This window comes from Notolepis coatsorum, assembly GCF_963971535.1.
Source record: "Notolepis coatsorum genome assembly, chromosome: 7".
NCBI lineage: Eukaryota > Metazoa > Chordata > Actinopteri > Aulopiformes > Paralepididae > Notolepis > Notolepis coatsorum.
Genome location: NC_140171.1, coordinates 113,018,564 through 113,045,927, shown reverse-complemented (window position 1 = coordinate 113,045,927; position 27,364 = coordinate 113,018,564). Strand labels below are relative to the sequence as shown.

General features: G+C 45.9%; 1 protein-coding gene across 1 annotated transcript in view; it reads left to right on the top strand.

Moving 5' to 3' along the window:
• The window catches only part of LOC311231361 (uncharacterized protein), a 77,227-nt gene that overhangs the window by 48,158 nt on the left and 1,705 nt on the right, over nucleotides 1-27,364 (top strand). Inside the window, exons 41-52 of the mRNA XM_084317920.1 lie at nucleotides 865-927; nucleotides 2,345-2,392; nucleotides 3,687-3,791; nucleotides 4,497-4,619; nucleotides 4,830-4,958; nucleotides 5,606-5,731; nucleotides 6,073-6,177; nucleotides 6,266-6,409; nucleotides 7,518-7,652; nucleotides 22,000-22,191; nucleotides 25,780-25,932; nucleotides 26,582-26,653. Coding sequence (XP_084174046.1) covers nucleotides 865-927; nucleotides 2,345-2,392; nucleotides 3,687-3,791; nucleotides 4,497-4,619; nucleotides 4,830-4,958; nucleotides 5,606-5,731; nucleotides 6,073-6,177; nucleotides 6,266-6,409; nucleotides 7,518-7,652; nucleotides 22,000-22,191; nucleotides 25,780-25,932; nucleotides 26,582-26,653 — 1,395 coding nt within the window. The remainder of the gene's footprint in view (nucleotides 1-864; nucleotides 928-2,344; nucleotides 2,393-3,686; nucleotides 3,792-4,496; nucleotides 4,620-4,829; nucleotides 4,959-5,605; nucleotides 5,732-6,072; nucleotides 6,178-6,265; nucleotides 6,410-7,517; nucleotides 7,653-21,999; nucleotides 22,192-25,779; nucleotides 25,933-26,581; nucleotides 26,654-27,364) is intronic.

Genomic DNA, 27,364 nt, shown 5'->3' with positions numbered 1-27,364 from the left:
AGAACAGATGGTGAAGGTAAACGGTACACTACCCCCCCCCCCCCCCCCCCCCCTCCCAGTGAGCTGTGGTGTTCCACAAGGAAGCATACTAGGACCATTACTGTTCCTAATTTATGCAAATGAAAGGTCATCAGCTTGTGACTGCAACTCGTTCCTGTTCGCGGACGACTCAGCCCTGCTGGTCTCTGACAGGGACAAGTTGCAGGTTGAAAAAACCCTTTTTCTCCCACCCACCCACCCACCCACCCCCTCCTAAAGTACAGTCCCCTCCCCATCATATGTATATACTCTGTCAGGATCTAGGGGTAACAGTACTGTATATTTGAATACCGTTTATGTCACAAATGTATCAGTACTAAATACCTAAATGTCCCTATGTCATAAATGTCATGTATGTTGTGTATGTCATAAATGTCTATATGAATTGAAAATGGGGGACCCTGATGGAAACAAGACAAACGACTTTCTCAGGTCTGCATCCCCTTAACAATTGTGTGTATTGAGCCGTACTGTATTGTACCCATTCTGCAATCTGTTAAATAAAGTTTTCATTCATTCATTCATTCATTCATTCATTCACAGTAATTGACACAGTACTAAGCTGCATCTCAAATTAAACATCAGGGTCCCAGCTTTCAGACGGTGTATAACACTTCTATGTGGTGTCACTATCTACGGTTGACCTTGTACAGTAGTACACCCCCCTAAATATCATCTTGGTAATAAATAGAATTTCAAAAACTTGTAATTTACAGCACTGGTCCAAACAGTCCAATGTGTTTTGGCCTCACTAGTAGTACAACTTCATGAAACGTAAGCCTTATAACCAGATGTTTAATCAGTGTTTTGTTTTTTTAACCACAGGTTACCCAGGTCAGCCTGGCACTCGGGGACCTCCTGGAACTCCTGGTCCAGAGGGGCCTAAAGGTATACTCAGTGAAATGCACTCTAATGTCACAACAGCGTCCAGAGTGAGCCAACATTATGCTATGGTCCCATTGCTGATGTGGTAGATGTCCTGTCTTAACACCTCCCCCACTTTTCCTTTGTATGTCGAATACCCATTTTGTGTCTCCCCCTCCTCCCCCCTGCCTGGCTCACCTTGACATCCTGTCACCCCTCCTCCCTCCGACCCCTTCTCAGCCACTCCCGACCCCATAATCCTCCTATCTCTTTCTTACCTGGTCACCTAACCACACCCCTTTGGTCAGGTATAAAGGTCTACGGAGAACATGATTCTGGAGCTCTTTTTGGGTATCCTGGCCTTCTACCCTGTGGACTTGTGGAGTCATCCGCCATAACTCTTGGCTAACTTGTATTTTGATACTCTGTTTGAGTTAATAAATCTGTAATAATAACCAAGTCTAATTGACTGGCTCCCGCTCATTTCCTCCACACTGACGACCAGAGAGAAGTGGAGAGCAACCAAAGCGAGAGTCCCCATTATGTTAAAAAGGTTGACTAATCACGTTTCTCCCCCGCTCTCAATTTGAGTACACAATAGTATATAGACATATTTGCATAGTAGAACTTCGAAGCTTCATTCATAACGTTGACGTTCGAATTCTAAATCAACATTCGAATTATTATTTCTTTTTTATGTGTCTATTCATTCTGTTTAAACCAATGGGGTTTTTCTTCACAGTTGCAGATAAAGATTAGGCTACACTAATATTATAGTATTATACTATTATAGTATATGACTCGTCATACAAATTTAAATAAATAATTTATCATAAATGATGTAGCCTATCTGCATCCGCTTGGCGCTCGGCGCTCCATCAAGACGTCACCATCACTTTCGTACCAACCGTGCCCTTATTGGATTATTTATGTTGACGAAACTGACGAGTTATATTCATTAAAGAAAGTTGATTTCATAAAAGAAATACTCATTTAATCATCAATTATTATAATTTTTTTTAATTAATTTTTTTTGTTGATTATGTCATATAATATGATGACAGACATTCGAAGCTTCATTCGAAAACTTCAATAGAAGCTTTGAATGTAAAACAAATTTACATTCGGTACAGCCCTAGTAGGTAGTAATATAGGCAAGGTAGATTCCTTAGTATCAAAGTGCATAATAGTAAAAGACAGTTAGAAGGTTAGTCGTTTTTTTTCTTTCCGGTTCCATTTGAACTGATAGGCACACTAAATATGAATAAAACTAAATATGAATCAAATGAACGCGCACAAACACATTTAGTCTTCAACAATGGAACCCTAGCATTAGTGTGCACTGCAGTCATTGGAAACTGCCACCTTTCCCACCCCATACATTATTCAACCTTATTCAGTCCCACGTCAAATGAAAAGTCTGTTCATGTGTTCATTTCAGGTGATGGAGGAATCCCTGGTTCTCCAGGAATCCCAGGAGGCTCCAGCGGTGAGGAACAGACCTTTCAAATTCCATCTGGAGCACATAGTTAAGATAAGATAAGCTAAGATAAGATAAGAGGCCTAGGCGGTTCAGGCACACTCATCATACCCCGCTCTGATGACAGACAGGTGACATAGCCAATCACAATCTGAACAGCTTATCGGGTCAGGTAAGATACGATAAGATCAGATATTCCTTTATTGATCCCCTTAAGGGGAGGGGGTGGGGTACATGTATGGTCAGGGTAATAGTAGAAAGACATATATAGGCAATACAATTAGATCTGAATATAAAACTATGGGCAAAGTAAACAGTATAAACAAAGGTGCAGATGAGGCTCTGTCTGCCCTATCAGTTATATTATATGTTACAATAAATATAGACAATAACGAATTTTTTTCTGAATGTATACTATGAGTAAGAGTAAAGGAAAACAGTATACACAAGGTGCAGTTTCCACAAGGTACCCTAACTGGCATTATATACGCTGTAGTCCGTGCCGTTAGTTCTGCAGCCGTTAGTTCTGCAGCCATTAGTTCTGCAGCCGTTAGTTCTGCAGCCGTTAGTTCTCCAGCCATTAGTTCTCCAGCCGTTAGTTCTCCAGCCTGTAGTTCTCCAGCCGTTAGTTCTGCAGCCGTTAGTTCTGCAGCCGTTAGTTCTCCAGCCGTTAGTTCTGCAGCCGTTAGTTCTCCAGCCGTTAGTTCTCCAGCCGTTAGTTCTGCAGCCGTTAGTTCTCCAGCCGTTAGTTCTCCAGCCGTTAGTTCTGCAGCCGTTAGTTCGGCAGCCGTTAGTTCTCCAGCCGTTAGTTCTCCAGCCGTTAGTTCTCCAGCCGTTAGTTCTCCAGCCGTTAGTTCTGCAGCCATTAGTTCTCCAGCCGTTAATTCTGCAGTCGTTAGTTCTCCAGCCGTTAGTTCTGCAGCCGTTAGTTCTGCAGCCGTTAGTTCTGCAGTCGTTAGTTCTCCAGCCGTTAGTTCTCCAGCCGTTAGTTCTCCAGCCGTTAGTTCTGCAGCCGTTAGTTCTCCAGCCGTTAGTTCTGCAGCCGTTAGTTCTCCAGCCGTTAGTTCTCCAGCCGTTAGTTCTGCAGCCGTTAGTTCTGCAGCCGTTAGTTCTGCAGTCGTTAGTTCTGCAGCCGTTAGTTCTGCAGCCGTTAGTTCTCCAGCCGTTAGTTCTCCAGCCGTTAGTTCTGCAGCCGTTAGTTCTGCAGCCGTTAGTTCTCCAGCTGCTGGCAGCAGTTGGCAGCAGATACAGTTCAAGGTCTCCGATAAATTGTCTGACCACAGACTTTGTCTTCTTGTTCCAGGTGGCTCATCTAGAGATGGCGCTCCAGGCCCACCTGGGCCACCAGGTGCCCCCGGGAGAGACGGCTCTGGATCTGTGGGCCCCGAAATTGCAGAGTATCTCCAGAGTAAGTTAGGAAGTTTGTGTATGATTTGAAATTAATCTTGAATTCTATCAATAGATAGAAAACATTTTATATGATTCCCTTCTTGTTGGCTAATCATGTGGGTTTTGAGCAGAAATGTGTGATTAGACTATGTTAAAAACAACCAATGCGATTAAGCATTATAGGATGAACAAGGAGGAGACAATATCCTCTCTCAGAGTTGGAGGCACAAGACATACAGTACACAACACACACATTGTTGTGCAGGGCCTCACAGGTGAAATGTCACACACTTGCAATGTGCATGTGTCGTTCTCCCAAATCTGATTGGCTATCACAATACTGTCTCCTAGGAGGAAAGGTTTATATCCTTTGTTCAAAGTAGCTCCTCGTATCTCCTCCACTACTGGGACAATGAGGGAATGTATTCAATCATTCAACCTTTATTTAAACTCGAGGGACATTGTGGTTTAAGATAAGAATAAGATAAAAACAAGTAATCAGCACAATAAAATCTATTTAAAATAGGAAACAAGAAACAGGAAAAGCAGATTAAAAGCAATTACAAAATTATCAATTAAAGCTATAAATTGTCCAAAGGTTGAAATCGGTGTGAGAAACTTCAGTTTTTAACATCACAGAAGAATGAACAGAAGGAGGGGGCGATTTTGGGGACTGTCAGGACGTACCATTGATTGTTTGACATGGCTTGGTCTTGAAATGCAGGTGACAGCATCAGGCAGTACCTGGTCGGTCCTCCTGGTTCCCCGGGCCCACCAGGCCCACCGGGGGGAGCCACCGGGGATGCTGTGAACGACGTGGCCAGTCGGGTCATCTCCTACATCCAGAGTAGGTCCAATAAAATCAGTCACACTAACAGCGACGATATGTCTGTCTCATGTACTATGTGTTAAACTAACCAACCAAAAACAACTGCAATCATAATTTTCTCTACTACTATCAATATCTGTATTTATAGAAGTAGCAACTCATTCTGTGAACACTCTTTCCTCCATACGGCTCCAGTATAGTGTTAATGTGTAGCTGTTGTTTTGCCAGGTGCAGGTTATGGCAGTGGGGCCCCTGGCCTGCCTGGCCCTCCAGGTCCACCTGTCGGTGGGGCCCCTGGCCCTGCAGGCCCTCCAGGTTCGCCGGGCTCCATCGAAGATATTGTCAAGCTGTTACAGCGTAAGTCTGACGACACATTTGATCATCTCCATATTTCTGAGGAATTAACAGTCATACTGAAGGAAGAATCTGCAACTTGAAACATCTCATTGCAACATGCGACTTGCCCTGGGCAGGAATTTGAGAATATCTCTTATTCACATCAGCGTATGTTTGAAATTAATAATGGGCCATTCTCCGCAGAGGCATGGAATTCTATTCTAGATGTTGTTCTATCACAAAAATATGCTATAGGATTTAAAGTAATTTTTATATATGTCTATTTTGTTTCCATCTTTCTCATCCAGTACAATGTTCTCCCCATATTAAAGAAGTATGACAATAACGTATGATTTCCCGCCTTCAAACTGTCACCTGGAGACAATAAAACACAACATGGCTTAGGATTGCATGGCTGTTATAGTCAAGTCTACATACTTGTTAATGTACTAATACATTTACGGTTGGCATGGTGGTGAATGAGGTGGCATTGCCCCATTATGATGAGGTTGGCACGGTGGTGAATGATGTGGTGTTTCCCCCATCGTGATGAGGTTGGCACGGTGGTGAATGAGGTGGCGTTTCCCCCATCATGATGAGGTTGGCACAGTGGTGAATGATGTGGTGTTTCCCCCATCGTGATGAGGTTGTTCACTGTCTGTATCCAGGGGAAGACGTTCGGAGGTTCATCATTGGACCCCCAGGCCCACCGGGCCCTCCTGGAGCTCCAGGTACTGGAGTGTATTCTTTTAACACCTACGAGGTTGCAGGACGAGTCATCAGTCTTATGAATGGTGAGTAGCACTGGTCACACAGCTCACTTACTAATGAACAGGACCCTGTTTATATTGAATCTAATCTAATCTAATAACCGATAGGGCATACAGACCCTCATCTGCACCTTTGTTTATAATGTTTATTTTTCTCATAGTTTTATATTCAGATCAAATTTTATTGCCTATATATGTCTTTCTACTATTACCCTGTCCATACATGTACCTCCCCCTTAAGGGGATCAATAAAGGAATATCTTATCTTATCTTCTCTTCTCTTCTCTTATCGTATCTGACCTGAACTGACCTGATAAGGTCAACTGTTCAGATTGTGATTGGCTATGTCACCTGTCTGTCATCAGAGCAGGGTATGATAAGTGTGCCTGGGCCGCCTGGCCCCCCAGGACCTCGGGGTGCTACAGGTTTCCCTGGAAACTACAATGCTGACCTGGCGTCTCTACGGAAAAGTAAGTCAGTCCACCGTTTCAATGGTATCAAATCGCAGCGTTCCATGCAGGTTGACTGAAATATGTGTTTTCATTATGCAAACTGCAGCTTCTGGACATCGAGGCACTGTGGCCTCCCAGGGGCCTCCTGGGCCCCCGGGTATCCCTGGCCCTCAAGGACCACAAGGGCCAGCGGGACCGGTGAGCTACAGTGCAGGATACAAACTTGAAGAGATTCGAGACTACCTGCAGAGTGAGTATGAGAATGACATACAACTGGATTACTGCACGTGCATTGACCATGTTCACACAGTGGCCATTTTGCTCTCATGTTGTGCTCAGGTTGGGTTCCTTTCCACCAAGAGGAACCCAACCTGAGCATGACATAAAATCTAAATGGCCACCATGTGAATATGGTCAGTTGTCAAGGTCAAGTTTACCACAGTCTCCCAGAGGCAATGGCAGATTTGAGCTGCATTAAAAACGAATGTACTGTGAATGAATGAATGAATGAATGAATGAAAACTTTATTTAACAGATTGCAGAATGGGTACAATACAGTACGGCTCAATACACACAATTGTTAAGGGGATGCAGACCAGAGAAAGACGTTTGTCTTGTTTACATCAGGGTCCCCCATTTTCAATTCATAGTGTACTGTGGGTACATTTCGTTGAGGAACGCGATTGTAGTTCCATTTTTCAGACACCACCAAAAAAATCTGATTGGTTGTTATGATTCAGGCGCCCTGAGATTTTGGAAACAGAGACTGAATATTTTTCTTCAAGCATTTTATTTATTGGTAGCTGTCAGAATGTGAAGATAATTCAAATATGACCACAATGGTTCTAAAAAACATTGCCTACCCCATCTGCAGTGAAATATTGGGATTAGGTTATTCTCTCACTCTAACAATGCTTTGATTACAGAGATAAATTATACTGTACATTATTGTCATGATCACTGAAGGATAACCATCATGAATTCAGTATTAGAAATACTACTACATTATAGCTGTGTTTTGACACATCACCCTAGCCACCCAAAAGCTGGTCAGGAAGGCCAGTAACGTGGTGGGGGTGGTGGAGCTAGACTCTCTAGCGGTGGTGTCAGAGAGGAGGAGCCTTGCTAAGCTCCACGCCATCATGGACACCCACTCCCATATATTTGGTGGTATATTTTAGAATGTATATTCCTGACTGTATTTTTATTCTTATTTTAGATTTTTGACTACCTAAATGTTTACTGTGAGCGATCTGTAGTGCTGAATTTCCCCCATGATCAATACAGTACTTCTATTTTATTCTATTCTATTCTATTCTATTCTATTCTATTCTATTCTATTCTATTCTATTCTATAGGTGCTGGTTTCAGAGGGCCTCCAGGCCCCCCTGGGCTCCCTGGCACTGAGGGCCCCTCTAGATTCAACCAAGGACTGGTCTCCTATGCAGATAACTCTGAGAGGCTACGAGTACAGCTACAGGAGTATGTCAAGAGTGAGTAACACACACACACACACACACACACACACACACACACACACACACACACACACACACACACACACACACACACACACACACACACACACACACACACACACACACACACACACACACACACACACACACACCTACCTCGAGGAAGTACTGCATTAATAGATGATTAACTAATGTCCACATGGTCAACTGAGCATGTCCTGTAAGATGTTAGCTAAATTAGATCATGGCAAGGATGTTTCCTTATTGTTGAGTTTACACATTAAGCAGCAGGCAGCACTCATTGTTTACATTTAGCACACGGTAATAAAAGCAAGAACATGGAAATGTCTTAATGACACTTTACAGCACACTTTACAGCATAATAAGCAGATATGACCTTGTCCTTAAAGGATCATACTGCCATGTCCGTGTCCTCTCTCTCCTTAACATTATTCCTGGTGGTTTCTGCACCCAGGCAGCATATCAGAGATATCACGGTTTGTTTTTGCTATTTGCTGCCATTCATTCTTGTACAGTATGAAAAACAACTTCCAGAAACTTAGAAATTGCCCAAGAAAGATAATCCACCACAGTAAACACAAAGCATTAACTTGTTTTTCTCAACGTTTCTCTGTTTTATCGTTATTAACTCCACCAGGTTAGATAAGACTATCTTAAAAAAACATAAAGGGTCTAAGCACCCGCCTACTAGAGATGGGCACAAGTCATGTTTTCCCAGATTGAGTACTTGAATTCATTACTTGAGTAGTGCTCGAGTACTTGTTTTGGGAAATCTATTTTTAGAACACATCTTAAAGAGCATGGCAGCAGCAATAACAATGCACAGCAATATACCCGATAATTAACACTTTGACTGCCATGCATATTGCTTATCCTTACCCTTAAGGCCTCTGCATGCTACAGAAACTTCAAAGCAACTTCAACACAACATCGACAAAGCAACGGTGTTGCAGACACATTACCTTTATGCTTCTGCAAAATCAACGCGCAGCCTATGATGCAACAAAATGTACCCCGGATGTGCGGCTCGAGCAAGTTTTCTTTTGGTCTCGAGCCAGGAAAACACTAGAAGTGACAGACAGCCCCGCCCCCATTCACTACCAACCAATCACTGCTACGCAATACCAACGCAACGGGTCTTTAGATTAGATTTTGGAGACAGGTACGCAACGTCCTCGCAACACAGTCTACAAGACTGTCTGCAACAAGCGCGCTGAAATCGCGCCGATGTTGTGTTGAAGTTGCTTTGAATTTGCTGTAGCATGTAGAGGCCTTTAGAATGCCAGCCTTCTAGTCGTTTCCGTGGTCGTTGCACTATGTTTGCGAAGCTGTGTATGTGTTCTGTATTATAGCTGTAGAGACACGGTGTGGCTAATTTTGACAAACATTACTTGTAGTCCAGCATGGGAATAATAGTTTGTTTCCACACGCTGTAGTTTGTAGTTTATTACATGCTAAACATCGCGCATTTCCAAGATAATAGTATTTTTTCATAGATCGCGAGATAAAACGCGTTATGTGCAATAAGCCCAAACCGTTCTGGCTGATCCCCTGAAACCCTGAATACTTCCAAATCAAAGGTATATGATATGTATATATATACCATCACAAAATCATCAAGGGGGGGGGGGGGGTCGTTTTAACTCAGAATTATGATGGCGTTTGCCGAGCATGTTTTTCGTCCGGTGAAACACAGAACTGTGATCGTTAGAAAAACACGTTTCAGATTCGGTAAAATAGACCTGTTGTATGTACCTTACCTTAGCCAGAAGGTATTCCAAGAAGAAGAATTCCAAGTGATCGCATCGCCATCGCGATTACCAGTGTATATGTATATACACGTTTCGATGGTCAAATACGCTTAGGCGACGGAATTTATAGGCGATCAATGTGAATCTATGTCCCTGCAGGAGGAGTGGCCACTGGTCAAGCAGAAATGAAAGTTAGAGTGTGATTCAACCCAAGCCATCACAGTTCAGACACGGACGATACTGCCACCTGGTGATAGTCAATCGGCATTGCAGTTCTAATGTGTGGGGATGGTCGAAAATGATGCAGATCGCTCTGGGCAAGTCTGTAGAGCGGGGATCAAAGTAAAAAGATCAAACAATCCAAAAACGAAAAACTTTTTACGTTTTTGGCACAGACTGTGTTAATGCATATTGTCGGTCAAAACAGTCAGTTACCATTTGTAATAATTACATTACCTCCACTCTGTCTGCAGCTGGTCTCTCCGCTCATGGAACAGCATATCATTTGAGAAAAAAGTATTTTGTTACAGGATGTTTGGGTCCATGTAGCACAACTTTAGCACTTTGAGATTTTCACAAATGTAAAGTGCGGTACAAATTGAATTTATTATTATTATTAACTAATGTTAACAGTTAGCTAGCCACAACTTCAGCGTGTCCGTATCAATGGTCTATGAGCACTACCAAAGTGGGCGACATGTTGTTGGCACAATTTGGAAATGCACAAATATGAACCGCTGTTTTTATCTTTTAGATAACGCTAAGCTAGCTGTGGGGTGGCGGGGGTCATGTTCCCCCAGCCCTATGTTCCCCAATTTTTTTATTTATTTATTTTATTTTTTTATTGATCTTTTTCCCCCTCCTTTTTTCTCCGATTTTCTCCCATCCCAATGTTAGTCGTTATGCCAATTCCCAATCCCCTTCCTGGTCGCTGCGCACTTACCCCCCACAGTCGGTCTGGGAGAGTGGAGGTTATCACGTGCTTCCTCCGACACACGTCTAGCCAATCAACCACTTCTTTTCACCTGGCAGCGCGGACTCTCACTGAGAGGGTGTAACGTGTGGAAGGATCACACTACCCCCCTTAGATCCTATCCGCGCTGAGCAGGCGCCCCGACCGAACTGTAGGAGTCGCTGTTTACAACGACCCGGACCCACCTCGCCAGCTTTCCCACCCTCTAATACAGCCAATTGTATTAGTGTGAACGGCCAGCCAAGCTGGTGACAACCCCGGAGCTGTGAGCTGGATTCGAACAGGCGAATCCAGCGTCTCCGGTGTTGGTGACGAACGCAATCTCCGCTACGCCACCTGACCGCCCTATGTTCCCCCATTTCCTTTTTTTTTTTTTTATTGGTCTTTTTCCCCCTCCATTTTTCCTCCGATTTTCTCCCATCCCAATGTTAGTCGTATGCCAATTCCCAGTCCCTTCCTGATCGCTGCGCACTTACCCCCCACAGTCAGATCATCTGGGAGAGTGGAGGCTACCACGTGCTTCCTCCGACACACGTCCAGCCAATCACCGCTTCTTTTCACCTGGCAGCGCGGATTCTCATTGAGAGGGCGTAGCGTGTGGGAGGACCACACTATCCCCCTCACGTCCAATCCGCGCTTAGCAGGCGCCCCGACCGAACTGTAGGAGTCGCTGTTTACAACGACCCGGACCCACCCCGCCAGCTTCTCCCACCCTCTGATACAGCCAATTGTATCAGTGCAGACGGCCAGCCAAGCTGGTGACAGCCCCGGAGCTGTGAGCTGGATTCGAACAGGCGAATCGAGCTCACAGCTCCGGGGCTGGTGACGAACGCAATCTCCGCTCGACCACCTAACCGCCGGATGTTCCCCCATTTCTAAGAAATGTTCCTCCCATCAAGATTAGGCCCTATGCTCCCCCAGCCCAATGTTCCCTCAGGCCTACATCCCTCAATAATCCCTCAAGAACATGTTGCCTCACAAACTTTATTGTGACATCCATGTTTTCTTATTTGAGGCAACTGTAATTTAGAACAATGCGTAAACATACAAAATAAAATTACATATGGCATGCAATGCATTGCAAAATGAGTAGGGAAACTGTAAACTAGACAGTAGTAAATGGACTAAACAACACCGGTATCCCCCTCATGCTATGCTGCGTTCTATTAGCTCATTATAATTACTGCATATTGTACATATCTCGCAGTCCTGTATATTGTGTTGTATATGGTGTCTGTAACTGAGGGGTACAATTCCCTGACTGTATTACTAGATATGATACTTACTACCACTACCTTTGTACTTAATATTCGGCCACCCAGTACACGGCATAAATATATTATCATGAACACTCTCACGTAGATGAAACGGATCCAACACAAATGTACGAATTAGAAACAGGTCTTTATTCCTACACAGCGATGGTGTGTAGAATAAGCACTTAATCACTTTTTTGTATTTTATTTTTTTATTCTTTTTTAAAACAAACATATAAACAAACATGACAACACACGATAAGATATACAAGCATTAATTGTCAGGGCACATCCAATGAGATCACATTTTGGTTAGTTGTTTTATATAAGATATACCCATAATACCTGTTATCTAAAAAAAAACCCTACATACGTATGCTCAGCTCGAAACCCCCCCTCCCGGACCCCACCTTGAGAAGTACCTCCACTATCCCTCGCACCTAACCAGACACTACCATTATAAGCTAGCTTTTATTCTCTCCACCACTTCTAACCACATTGACATTTTGGATTCATTGAGACCCAGAATTCTTGCTGTAGATATTTCATGGTAAATTACATCGAGATATGTAAGAAACCAAACTTTACGGCACATTTTTTCCGGTTGAAACCAGCGTGATGCGATCAGCTTTTTGGCTACTGTGATACCCGATAAAACCAATCTCTTTAGCTGTGGATTCACTGCAAACTCAAAAACATCATTCAACAGCAATACCGAGGGGTGTACAGGTATATTCCAAGATACGAGTTTTGATATTTGTTGGGTCACATCTTTCCAGAATGCCTTAACTGGTGAGCAGTCCCAATACATGTGCATAAATGTCCCTTCGTCCCCATTTGTACATTGGGTGCATTTGGAATCTTGTTTGAGCCCCATTCGGCACAGTCTTATAGGAGTCAAGTATGTCCTGTGAATATAGTTAAGATTGATTTGTTGATGATCCGGGTTCCTTGATGTAAGTCGGACATTTGCCCAGGCTCCTTGCCAATCAAAGTCATTTTCCAGGTCTGGTATATCCCTCCTCCAGACAGAGTCAAGTTGGAGGGTTTCATACGAGGACGTTAGTAATTGATGATAAAATTCTGAAACAAAACCTCTCGATGTCTCTCTTGAGTAGAAGAATTTGTGGTATCTGTGGTGTTCAATTGGTCTGTCTAATGGAACACCGTGAGACTTCAAACATAGCTCTAACTGTTTGTGAAAAAGCCATGTGGACTTGGTGAGATTAAATTTTTTGCGTATTTCTTTATCACTACAAAAACCCTGTTTGTTAAAAATATCCCCTAATGAGTGTATGCCTTGCACTTAAAGTGCCTTGCACTTAATCACTTAATTACATTTATGAATTGAAATAGTATGCACTTTTATGGCAAGGAGTATTCGTCGGTATATCAATAGAGAATGTCCAATCTCTGAAGGCGCAGGTGGTAAATATACGACCTGGAATAGTTAAGGAATAACAGCAATGATACTTTAATGATTATACTAGATACACTAGAGGGGGTTAATCCGGTCGCTTGTAAGCCGACAGGAGTAGGAGGGGGGGGGGGGTAGAATCCGGCTGCCTCGTCCGGCCAAGGGTATCCCAGGTGAACCCACTGTAGTGCCGTTCAATGCGCCGGCGATCCTTGGACCACAGATGAAAGCAGGTGGACTCTTTGTGGGCCGGCTCTCTCCGGTCCACGGGGGAGAGACGTGAAGCGACCTCGTCTTGCAGAGCGTCTCCTCACCTTGCGTCCTCTCCAGGGGGGGGGGTTCCAACACACGGCAGTGTCGGGGGTCTTTATCCATGGAATAATCAAAGTATCCAAAGCATAATCCGTGCCTGGGAAGGCGGGCTGTCGTCGGTAGAATAATCCGGTATACAGGTCCACTCGCTCGTCGGCTCTGGGGCTCCTCGGGTGCAGCTTCACATAGGGTCAACCACCCTGGGTAAGCAGCCAGTTCTCTGCCCGAAACGATGGGGTACTGACTACGGTAGTATTCTCACCGCACGAAGCACTATATATTAACAGACTATTATTAGCTTAATAGACTACGTCCAACTCGACGATATAGTGCCAAATATGACTATTCAAATATTAATATACACGATGTCTCAATACCGATGGTAGGCGAACTTGGCCTTACTCCCACACGTGGCGTCGCGGGGAGGCTTTACGTCTGTGACTCTATTGGAGGGTAAGAAACTGGACTGAAAAGAAAGTCCTACTTTAGTAGCGCAGTATATATACGCACTATGAACAAATAGTCCCATTAGTGGTGCGGTAGCCAAATTCCTACGCGGAACTAGGACTTGTTCGTACATGTCGAGCGGTACGTTTGAACTGGGTCTGAGGGGTATGGCAGCCTGGCACCAAGGTCTCGACCAATAGTAGAATGGAGACTATTATGGGATGTTCAGTAGGCTAGAATGGATATTCAATGCATATTGTACAAGGAATATACAAGGGATATCAGGGAATATTAGAGAATATACAAATACAATTAAATATATATATATATAAATAAATATATATATTCGGTTTAATCTGGCCCTTCACAACAGCCACCCCCTGAATAGGTCCCAGACCTAATCAGTTAAACAGAGACAGATTAATCGCGTTGTCTATTTACACATAAGGGTTTGCTGTAGGGGTCAGTCAACTTCACAAAGTCATAGGGTTGTAGGGTCATGGTCATCATCGATTGTGTCTGGGAGTCGAGGCAGTTCTATGAGCCTTGCCACGGGATGGGTGTAAGTGCGACCCTGGACGAGCACTTCAGCTGCTCGGACCTTGCCGTCGGCACCGGTGATCACTTTGCTTACGCGGCCGGCCGGCCACATAGCTCTGGGCAGTGATTGATCAATAATCATGACGACTGTTCCTTCTGTCAAATTGTCTCTCTCCTTTACCCACTTCTGGCGGGTCTGTAGAGACGGTAGGTAGTGCAGTAGGAAACTGTTCCAAAACTTGTCGGCTAATACTTGGCTGTACCTCCACATTCGTCGGCCGTTCGCTTCTTCAGGCCGGTACATTGTCTGTGGTAATGCAGGATCTAGCCGCCCCATCAGGAGTGTGTTAGGGGTAACTGGGTCGATATCCGCCACATCACTGGAGACATATCCGAGGGGCTTCGAGTTAAGTACTCCCTCAATCTCCGTGAGGACTGTCATTAGGACTTCTTCCGCCACAGTCTGGGCCCCAAGTACTGCGTACAGGGCTGTCTTTATGGAGCGCACTTCTCGTTCCCAAGTGCCACCGAAGTGGGGTGCGTTTGGGGGGTTGAATTGGAAATCAACCTGTGCTGGAGCGAGGTGGGTCTTAAGTTCTGGGCCCATAGCTTGGAAGCTCTCTCTCAGCTCTCTTTCGCCGCCTTTGAAGTTTGTCCCATGATCGGACAATAGGGTAGACGGTCTTCCTTTCCGTGATGTGAATCTACGGAAGGCCATAAGGAATGAGTCTGTGCTCATGGTCGGGAGAAGCTCGATGTGTATCGCTCTGGTGGTCATGCATTTGAATACAATACCCCACCGCTTCTCGGTTCCTCTTCCTTTCTTTATGTGCAGCGGGCCAAAGCAGTCCATACCCGTTGAGTGGAATGGCTTGTCACCGATTCGGAGGCGACATGGAGGAAGGTCAGCCATCCTTGGTATGCTGGGCTGCGAGCGCCACTTGCGGCAGTCTAGACATGTTCGCTGGAAGCGTCGTACCGCCTCTCTTCCTTGTAGGATCCAGTAACGACGTCTGATTTCCGCGAAGACTCTTTCTGCTCCTGCGTGATGTACATCCTCATCGTATTTCTTTATAATCAGCTCTGTGACCTTGTGTCGGCTGTTCAATACGATCGGGTATTTAATGTCATCCGGTAGATTGGGGGCTCTGCGTAGGCGACCACCCACTCTGATGAGGGTATGAGCGTCGCTCTCGGGGGCCAGGTGAATTAATCTGCTGTCGGATGGGACAGGCTTTCCTCCCTGTAGACAGGCCAATTCATCGGGGAACGAGTCTCTCTGGGCTCGCTGCAGTAGAAGCAATTCTGCTTCCTCGTAGTTAGCTGCTGACATATCAGCGGGGGACTTGCACTCCGGGTGGTACCGCAGGAATGTTCTTTGTTGTGCACTCTCTATGGACGTGCAATCGTCTATGTTAGGGTCGGTGGAGGCTACGGTGCTCAATCCACAGAACACAGACTTCTTAATTTCCACCTCCTCTGGACTTGCTTCCCTCGGGATAGGCATGGGCCACTGTCCTTCCGGGAGTCTTAGGAATGCGGGGCCGTCACTGTAGACATTGCGACGGGTGAGGTCATCCAGGGGCATCCCCCGGGTGATGACGTCAGCTGGGTTCTGTTTTGTATCAACGTAGCGCCACTCTGTTTCTCCGGTTAACTCTTCGGTTAAGTCTTGAATCTCGGTGACTCTGACTCCCACGAAGACTTTGTACTTGCATGAGTCCGATTTGATCCAGGCGAGTACCGTCGTGGAATCTGACCACAGGATTGTTCTAGACACCGGTATGGTGAGCTCACGTTGGATGAGCGTGGCTAGGTGCGCTCCGGCTAGGGCTGTGCAGAGCTCTAGACGTGGGATAGATTGTTGCTTGCGTGGGGCTATTCTCGAGCGGGCGAGGACAAATGCTGTGTAGATCTCTCCCCCCTGGTCTTGGGCCCGCAAGTAGGCTACTGATCCGTATGCGACCTCTGAGGCGTCACTGAAGACGTGTAAGTCCATTTTACATGTCTCTGGCCTCACCGTGGGTGGGAAGTAGCTTCGGCGCATATTAACGCCTGGGAGTGAGTGGAGCTCCATCTCCCACTCTCTCCCGGTGGATGCAAGGTGTGCGGGAATGGGGTCGTCCCAGCCCTGGTCCTTGTCCCACAATGCTCGTACAATCATTTTTGCCCTGGTGGTGTACGGTAGAATACATCCTAGCGGGTCATATTGTCGGGCGAGTGTTGTGTACACACTCCGTCTGGTGGTCGGCGCCGCCGCCGGCCTTCCCTGCTCCGTAGTCAGGGGCTTGTGTCTGTAGTGAAGCGAATCTGTTTTGAATCGCCACACCAATCCCAGGGTCATCTCCTGGGCTTCTCCCGGGATTGTAGCCATCCAGGTCTCGCTGCTGGCTGCCTTGTCCTCGGAGGAGAGGCTGCGCAGTACTTGCGGATCGCTGCTGGCCCACTGCCTGAGATCAAAGCCGCCTTTGATCAATGAGGCGCGGAGTTTAATCAGGAGAGCCTCGGCTTCTTCCTGGGTTGAAAGGCTTGGTAGACAGTTGTCTACGTAGAAGCTGTTCTTTACGCTGTGTCGGACCTCTTCGTCCGCTGCTGGGTCCTCTGCTACATGTTTCTGTAGTGCAAATGTCGCACAGCAGGGGCTGCACGTCGTTCCGAAGGGGAGGACTTCCCATTGGTAGATGGCTGGGTGCTCATCTCCTGGCTTCTCTCTCCATAGGAACCGTAACAGGGGCTTGTCCGCCTCTACTAATCTCACCTGCAGGAACATTCCTTTAATGTCCCCGCTGATGGCCACCCTTTCCTGGCGGAAGCGGAGTAGAACGCCGAGTAGGGAGGGGCCGAGTGTGGGACCGGGCAGTAACTCTTTATTCAGATTTTGGGATCCGATCTGGTAGCTGCAGTTAAATACTATGCGGTCTTTACCGTTGTGATGGACCTTGTGGTGAGGCACGTACCACGATTCAGTGGTCTGGTCAGCCTCTTTAATGTCCATCTTTGTGACGTGTCCCGCTGTGATAAGCTTCTCAATCTCAGCGCGGTATACACTCTCTTGGGCGGGGTTCTTGGCTAAGCGCCGCTCCGTGTTCAGCAGGTACCGTTCTGTGGCGTCTGTCTTGGCGTGGAAAGTAGGCATTCCTTCTCGCCGCAGGAGTGGCGTGGCGTATCTCAACACGCCGTTGACCGGGACTCTCTTGGTCCCTGTCTCGAGGAGGTGAATGGCGTAAATGTCATCTTTAGAGCAAATGTCTTTCTTTCCGTTCTTAAAGGGCATTTGTTCCAAGGTCCATAGCCGCTCTACGTGTTGCAGGAGTGCGGTTTCTCCCTCTGTGACTCGGGAGTGGAGACATCTAGTGGCTGTACTTCGGTTGAGAGATTTGGCGAGCGGGCCTTGGAGAGTCCATCCCAAACGGGTCTCGACTGCTGCAGGGCAGCCTCGGGGTCCGGTATGAACCCGGTCTATCGGGACAATGAGGTCTGCATGGTCGGAGCCTATCAACAGGGTCGGCATAGCATTGTCTATGAGCGGGATCGGTAACTTGCGCAGATGTGCATATTTCTCCATCAGCTTGGCGACGGGGTATGTGTACCGCGACAGTCCTATTTCTTGGCTGGTGAAAGCGTCTGCAATCTGGTACCGTCGCTCTGGCTGGCCGCTTGCTGCGATAGAGAATGAGACATTCTCGCCCTTTATCGTCTTCAAATCTCGTCTTATTGTCCGAATTGTCATTTGGGTTTCGCTTCCCCGCAGCCCTAGCTGGGCCGCAGCGGAGGCGAGCAGCAGGGTCTTCTCTGACCCGTCATCGAGGACGGCGTAAGTGTCCAGGACTTTATTCTGGTAGCTTAGTGTCACACGCACTACTTTTAGGAGTACTTGGGCTCCACTGCTGCTGGCGGGATCGATGTACATGACGCTCGCTTTGCGGCTGGATGGTGCAGGTGAAGGGCGCCGTCTGTTACTGTCGTGAAGTATGTCCAGATGGGCTCCATCGCACTTGGTGCACCTTTTCTTTAAGCGGCATTCGGCTGCCATGTGTGAGCGCGCACAGCGAAAACAGCGCTTGTTGGACTTTATCCATTGACCTGCTTCCTCCGCGTTCAGCTTGGGGAAGGAGTCACATTGCGCTAGCCAGTGTTCTTTCTCACAGTAGGGGCACACTATCTTCCACTTCTCCGTTCTGGAGGGGGTACTGTGGCTCCTGCTGCTCGGTACTGACTCCGATTGGTGCATCACAGTCACCGATCTTCTTCCATCATTTAGTCGTCTGGTTCCTTCTCTGGAGCCAGGGGTGCTCCGTCCGAATGTATCTAGCCGTAGGCTGCTGACTTCTCTCGCCAGGAAGTCTGCTAGATCGAGGAGGTTCGGTTCGGGGCCATTCGGGTCTCTGTGGTCCCTCTGCCGCCTAAAGCGCTCCTGACGAGCGGGCGGCAGCTTCTCCAGGATCCTTTCCACATTTGAGTTGGCGTAAAGTTCATGCCTCCCCTTCTCTCTTTGCGCTCCCAACATCCCTACCAGGGACTGCACTCTGATGGACAGGTCGTCCAGTGCTCGATTGTCTATTGCTGGGGGTAAGCGGTCGATGTGTCGGATCTCCTGGATCACGTAATCCCATATGCGCCCATACCTCTGGTCCAATGCTACCAGCGCTGCTGTGTATGGGGTGGTGGAAGTCGCGTAGGCGAGCGCTATATTATGTGCGCGGGGTACCTTTAAGTGCTTCAGTAGGATGGCGTATTTATGGCGTTCATCCAATACATCCACCAACATGGTCTCCAGACACATGCGGAGCTCTGTATACTGGGCCCGGTTCTCTTGGGTGAAGTCGGGTACCATAGGCGTGCCAATGTATGACGCTGACTGTGGATACATCGGCGAGCGTTGGGGGAGAGGCCTCCCAGGCGAGTCTCCTCCCGCTCCTTGGTATGGGCTGGTACCGGCAGTGTACCATGGCCCGCTTGTCCAGGTGCTGTTCCTCGGTGCGGGTCGTGCGTCGTGCTCACCCGTGTATAGAGTCGGGGGTCTGTAGCGCAGCTCCGCGGGAGTATAGCCTGGGCTGTACCGGACCTCCTGGTCCGGTAGAGTACTGTGCTGTCTTCGGGCGTGGTTCTCCTCCTCTTCCTCTTCGTCTTCAGTTAGGTCATCCAGTGCTTGTAGTCTCTGGTTTAGCCTCTCCACAGGATATGCTGCTCCTTCCCGGTTGCTAGGTCTCGCTTGGACCGGTGGGGGGAGGTGGTCTGTGGGGGGTATAGACCTCGTCTGTTGGTCAAGTTCAGGGTTGTTTACTCGGCTAGGGGATGCCGCCCTGGAGGTGTGTCTAGACGAGTTCCTGGAGCCTCTGGCGGAGGGAGAGGGTGTTGTCCGTCTGATCAGCTGTTCTATTAGTTGCGACTGCTGTCTGTTGCGCGCTGCGTCCCGTTGAGCACCGGCTCGTTCTCGGGCCACATTCTCTTCCATCTGAATGCGTCTTATTTCTAGACGTATCTGCTCGTGTTCGCTTCGCTGCTGGATCTGCAGTCGGTCGCGTTCAGCAGCGGCGTTCAGGCTGATGAGGAAGGCCTGCTGTAGGGTCCTCTCTGCCTCGCTGGGAGAAGGCGGTTGTATAGGGGAGCCTTCCCTCGGGGTACTCCTTGCGGAGCCTTGGAGCTCTATCTCCACGGTGCTCTCCCCGTCTTCTTCCGTGCCGAGTTCTCTCTCGGTAGCGTTGTATTCCTCCCGGGACTCATCGGGGACTACTTCTTCAGTACTGGCGGGATGTGAAGTCATGTCTGGTTCCCACTGGTCCCCACCGTGAACTTGGTCAGTTACATTAGAGCCCGTAGGGGCCTCTATGGTCGGGGTAGTCTGGGCGTTGGGGTTAGACATACTTTTACTTTCTAGTTTTACCGCGTTTACTGTTAGTAGAAGACTAGGTTGTTGACTGACAGCGTAAGCCTCTAAGTACTGAGGGAGCCGTCGTTCGCGCTGCGGGCGTTGGTTAGGAGGATCGTTTCGTGGAGTGTTCATCATAGGCCATTTCAATATTAATAACACTATATTAATATTACACTAATTACCCATCCGGCTCGAAGGACCAATTGTAACTGAGGGGTACAATTCCCTGACTGTATTACTAGATATGATACTTACTACCACTACCTTTGTACTTAATATTCGGCCACCCAGTACACGGCATAAATATATTATCATGAACACTCTCACGTAGATGAAACGGATCCAACACAAATGTACGAATTAGAAACAGGTCTTTATTCCTACACAGCGATGGTGTGTAGAATAAGCACTTAATCACTTAATTACATTTATGAATTGAAATAGTATGCACTTTTATGGCAAGGAGTATTCGTCGGTATATCAATAGAGAATGTCCAATCTCTGAAGGCGCAGGTGGTAAATATACGACCTGGAATAGTTAAGGAATAACAGCAATGATACTTTAATGATTATACTAGATACACTAGAGGGGGTTAATCCGGTCGCTTGTAAGCCGACAGGAGTAGGAGGGGGGGGGGGGGGGGGTAGAATCCGGCTGCCTCGTCCGGCCAAGGGTATCCCAGGTGAACCCACTGTAGTGCCGTTCAATGCGCCGGCGATCCTTGGACCACAGATGAAAGCAGGTGGACTCTTTGTGGGCCGGCTCTCTCCGGTCCACGGGGGAGAGACGTGAAGCGACCTCGTCTTGCAGAGCGTCTCCTCACCTTGCGTCCTCTCCAGGGGGGGGGGTTCCAACACACGGCAGTGTCGGGGGTCTTTATCCATGGAATAATCAAAGTATCCAAAGCATAATCCGTGCCTGGGAAGGCGGGCTGTCGTCGGTAGAATAATCCGGTATACAGGTCCACTCGCTCGTCGGCTCTGGGGCTCCTCGGGTGCAGCTTCACATAGGGTCAACCACCCTGGGTAAGCAGCCAGTTCTCTGCCCGAAACGATGGGGTACTGACTACGGTAGTATTCTCACCGCACGAAGCACTATATATTAACAGACTATTATTAGCTTAATAGACTACGTCCAACTCGACGATATAGTGCCAAATATGACTATTCAAATATTAATATACACGATGTCTCAATACCGATGGTAGGCGAACTTGGCCTTACTCCCACACGTGGCGTCGCGGGGAGGCTTTACGTCTGTGACTCTATTGGAGGGTAAGAAACTGGACTGAAAAGAAAGTCCTACTTTAGTAGCGCAGTATATATACGCACTATGAACAAATAGTCCCATTAGTGGTGCGGTAGCCAAATTCCTACGCGGAACTAGGACTTGTTCGTACATGTCGAGCGGTACGTTTGAACTGGGTCTGAGGGGTATGGCAGCCTGGCACCAAGGTCTCGACCAATAGTAGAATGGAGACTATTATGGGATGTTCAGTAGGCTAGAATGGATATTCAATGCATATTGTACAAGGAATATACAAGGGATATCAGGGAATATTAGAGAATATACAAATACAATTAAATATATATATATAAATAAATATATTCGGTTTAATCTGGCCCTTCACAACAGTGTCCTATATGTTTACTTTGGGGTTTATATTGTCTATATCTTTTTTTATATACACCGTGGGAATGGGGGAATGCTGTATGTCTTGCACAAATAGAGAATTGACAATAAAGTTGACTTTGACTTTGTATTATCTCCAGGTGACAGTGCGCGTGCGAGCATGTTTGGACTACCTGGCCCCGCGGGCCCCCCAGGCCCCCCTGGACACAAGGGAGAGCCAGGGAACCCTGGGTTCAACCCCGCCTATGACCACAGGACCGGTCAGGGCAGGACACTGGCAGACAGCGGCGACTACTCCAGCATGGCTGTCAAAGTGACTGACTATATCAAATGTGAGTCGTAGGGAGTTTGTTACCCTGTGAAAAATTAACCTTGGCACAGCTGTAGCTGCACTTCAAACATTGATGAATGAAACCCTTTACTCTATTGCGATAATATTTTTTTGTGATAATCTTTTTTATTATTTCCACAAAACAAAAACACAACATCAACAATATCAATAATAACACAAACAATAGTATTAATAATGATAAAACAATAAGAAATAAGAAATATGTGTTATATATATGGAATTTCCCCAAGGGGATTAATAAAGAAATATCTTATCTTATAACACTAGACTAATAATACTAAATACGATTAACAAGTAAAAGTACAAAAGTATCAAATCAAAATAATAATGACATCACAAACAACACAAAAGACATAACCCACCCACCGTCCACCCCCAGAAGTATCCCCCCCCCCCCCCCCCCCACCCATCCCAGGACCTTAACACTTTAAGTGCCGAAAACGTGTTTAGGCGTCTTTCCTAGCCATGCTAAAGTTGCCGAGGACGCCCTAACTCGTCTTTAATATCAATATTTCAAAAATCTGTGATCGAAATCATATTTTTCCTCCGCAGCCCTGAGACACAGTGCTGGCCTCCTCTCAACCCTCTAGCGGTTCAAGAGCGCCATCTGGTGGCCGATCGGCAGAAGTGCCAAACAGGAAGTCATGTGGATGAAGTGGTGATCACCCATATTACTTCCGGCCACTCTCTATAGCTCCCACGACTCCATCTTGAAACACTCGATAATAGATTGCTCGCCCTAACTCAATAAACAACGTTATTTGGACGTATATACTATTATACAACCTGGAAATGGACCGGGTATTTCGACATCCCATAATGGAAAACTGTCTACCCCACGCTGATCGCCCAACGGCCCGCGGAGACTGGGGTGAGTTTTAGCGTGTAGTATTACCGTGTTCGACACTAACTGCTATGATGAACATTTGACCCACATTAGATGAATGGTATAACGTTGCCCACGGAATTATAAACGATCCCCCGCCCATCCGGTCATCATCAGATGATACGTAGAAACTTCTAGAAGCACATCCATTTGAAATTTTTCATCTGGCACCAATCGCTACCAAACTGTATTTGATCATCAATATAATGCATTTGGGGCTATAAATCACGTTCTGGAGAAAGCTGCAGAAAGAGATGAAAACATACTTATACTTTAGATCATATTTTAGTATGAATATGTGAATGAAAAAGTTTAACGTTCATACACCCTGAACAATACATATAGGACATTGAATGGGCCCTAATAATGGCAATCTAGCAATAGAATTTAAAAAGTTATAGCCCTGCAAAGAAGGGGAACTTCTCCATAGACAAATAGAGCTGGCAAGGGATGGTATATCATGAATTTAACAGTGTTGTTTAAAGTGTTAACAAGAGTTACATACATAACAACATAGTATTCAGTAATCAACTATATACGCTCTTTTAGCTTCTCAACAGCAGCCAACCAGATCGCGATATTAGATTCATTAACCCCTATAACACGTGCAGTGGATATCTCCAGATAGATCTCATCAAGATAGGTGAGAATCCATACCTTCGGACAGAGTTTATCTGGGTGAATCCAACGTGAGGCAATACATTTTTTGGTGGCTGTGACGCCGGCTAAAATGAGTCTTTTCACATAGAGGTCGGTAATTGAGAGACATCATTCAATAACAATACAGAAGGAGAGACAGGTATGGTCAAAGAGAAAATATCTGAGAGCTGAGAGGTAACATTTTCCCAAAAGAGCTCAACAGGAGGACATTCCCAGTACCTATGCATAAATGTTCCGGTGGCACTGTTTGGACACAAGGTACATCGAGAGTCAGGTCTGAGACCCATTAGATTCAATCGTCTAGGGGTCAAATAAGTCCTTTCTGGGTGTCACGCCAAGTCTGGATCACATGTGTGATAAGAGGGCCAAATCGTAATTTGCATTGCTTAATTGATATGTTGGTATACACACATATATGAAGTCTATAGGGGACACCATCTTCTCCTCCAATGGTCGCCAAGACACGGCTGCTTGAGCGTCAAACCAAGTGATCAGAGGTCTCAGAGAGAAAGCTTGAAAATAATACTTAAAGTCTGGAAATGCTAAGCCCTCATCGAGTTTACTCCTTTGGGCAGTTGATCTCTTCAAGCGTGGGCGTTTATTGTTCCAAACGAATTTATATGAGGCAGAGTGCAATTTCTGCCAGTAACCAACAGGAGGAGGTAACGGGAGCATGGAGCTGATAAAAGTTAATTCTGGGTAAAATATTAATTTGAATTATTGACGCACAGGTAATGATTTTTTTTATTTGGACCATCTGTTGAAGTCATTCGTAATCCTGTCACCCAAGATGGAGTAATTACCGTACTTTCCGGACTATAAGCCGCGGCTTTTTCCCCCATTTTTTTACCCTGCGGCTTATATAACGGTGCGGCTTATATGTGACTCGACGTGACCAAACTCGAAAATGTAAACATCTAAATATTGCTTTTTTGACTGCATTGAAAGGTTATTTATCTGTTCCCTTATTTGCTAAACTTAATACAACTTGTAAATGAGTTAATGCTTGTTATTTGTCCGACAGTATTGTGTCCCAAAGCTAATTACATATGGTAATTAAACATTAAAACACCTGCGGCTTATAGTCCAGTGCGGCTTATATATGTACACATCATTCAATTTAGCTGCTGCGGCTTATAGTCAGGTGCGGCTTATAGTGTGAAAAGTACGGTATACCTTACCGTCTGGCTAATAGTGGGGAATATTTCAATCCCGAGAATTTCAATTTTTTTGTGATCAAATCTTTTTTTATTTTAACTTTTTCACATGGAACAAGACACATCACAATACAACAATAACAATCATACACAAAAAGACATCACAAAACAGCAACCTATTACAAAAAAAAGGAAAGACAATAATGGAGACATACTGTACAGTGAACCAATCCCGAGACATTTAAAGTGCTCCACCATAAGTATGTTTGCAGGTAGGATGGTAGCCTTCGCAGGCTCATTAAGTGGAAGAAAAGCAGATTTTGGTCAGTTGATCTTAAAGCCGGACAGGCTGTCAAATTCATCTATCACGCTGAGCAGATGAGGTAGAGAGACGGAGGGATTCTGCATAAACAGGAGTACATCATCTGCGTATAAGCTGATATGGTGATGTGTGCCCTGAATTGAAACAGGACTATTGCGATTATATTATATATCATATTATATATCATAATATGAAATGGTAAATGTAAATGGTGCATTTATATAGCGCTTTTATCCAAAGCGCTTTACAATGTTGTTCCTCACATTCACCCATTCACTCACACATTCACACACCGATGGCGGAGGCAACCATGCAAGGTGCCAACCTGCTCATCAGGAGCAATTAGGGGTTCAGTGTCTTGCTCAAAGACACTTCGACACGCTGCCCGGGAGGAGGGGTAATCAAACCGGGAACCTTTCCGATTACCAGACGATCACTCTACCTCCTGAACCACTGTCGCCCCATATATTAAATGATATCTTATAATATATTATGTATTATATATTATATTATATCTTAATCATCTTGTCACTTCCCCTCTAGCTCATGGTCTGCTACGTGACATTGTGCGGGACCCCTCTGAGCGCGATGTCCAAGGCCCCCCGGGACTACCCGGTCCTCCTGGCCCCCCCGGGTACAGCCGTGGGATTGGTTCCCATGGAAACGTAACGGAACTGGTGGAATACATCAAAGCGAGTGAGTGCCTTTAAAGTCACCATGAAATCAAAATAGATCTTAATGTCCTTTTATCACTTATGTCTTGCACTGATGTCACTTATACGCCAGTATCTATCCCAACAATGACAAAACGTAATGGTATTTTAAAGTTTGTTATTTGCTGGAAAATTATATAAAAAAAAAAATGTACAGCACATTGTAACTAAGCTAGCTTAGCCTAACATTGAAAATGTTCAATGTTAGCTCGCTAGCTAACGTTACTAATGTTGCGTTACATTGCTAACATTAGCTTGCTAGCTAATGGGTCGACCGTAATGCACATTCAGCGCTATTGGCTACTATAAATGCAAATCCATATCCACGAGTCCATGACAAGTCCCTCCCTATGTAAATATGTGGAATCAAATAGTATTCTGCTAGCTGTTTCTTGTGGACTTTATGTGTGATGTCACATTTAAACACCAGTCAAATAATGTCAAAGAAGTTGACAAACCATACACCTTAACTGACCTATCTCAAACCCTGCCCCTCTTTTCTTGATCCTCCAATCACAACTGTTGCTTCCTTCAGAAAAACTTTGTGATTGGGGGATCAAGTGAAGAGGGTGTGGCTTGATAAGAAAGCAGTGTATTTTTATGGGATAATGATAATGGTTTGTTCTCCGCAGCCCATGGACTTATCATAGGACCACCTGGGGAGAAAGGAGAGATGGGACTCCCTGGTCACAAAGGAGACAGAGGTACGACTTAAAGTGTCCAACCAAAGTGTCCAACCAAAGTGGTCTCCTACAGGGACGTGCACAGACATTTGGAGGGGTTATTGCTCTAACCTGGAAAAAGGGCACCTTTATTATATAAAAGTATAAAATATTTTCGACACTCAAAACGGCACTGGGGGCACATGGTTAAGTTTAGACCATTGGAAGGGCACCAATGGGGCACGTCCTTTAGTTTCCACCACTCAAAAGGGCACTTTAGCATGACATTTTTCAACCAGGGGGTAGGCGCCTTCTTGCCACTCCCTGTATTTGCAGCGGAGCAGCTTGTTAATTTCTTATGTAAAAAAACAACAACTGAAAAAAGGCTCTCCAGAAGGGCAACTCAATAGCCCATACCTGTGCACATCCCTGGTCTCCTTAAGACTTTGGTTAGCCATCAATGCCCTCATTAGTGAACTGAGGTAGACAACAGTTATGTTCTGTCCAGATGTCATGAATCTTCCTGATCCTTGGGGGTGATGGGGTTGGATTAAATTGGTAGAATAAGTGAATAGCAATCACAAGAAGTATCCTTCTTCAGTAATGTCTCATTATTGTCAAAACAATCTACCGTATTCTAAATGTTCTAAATTCAAATGTTTCGATACATTTTTTGTGTTCGGCAGAATCACAATGCATTCATGACATTTGTTAACACATGTTGTTGACACGACACTTGCCTTGACTTGACAC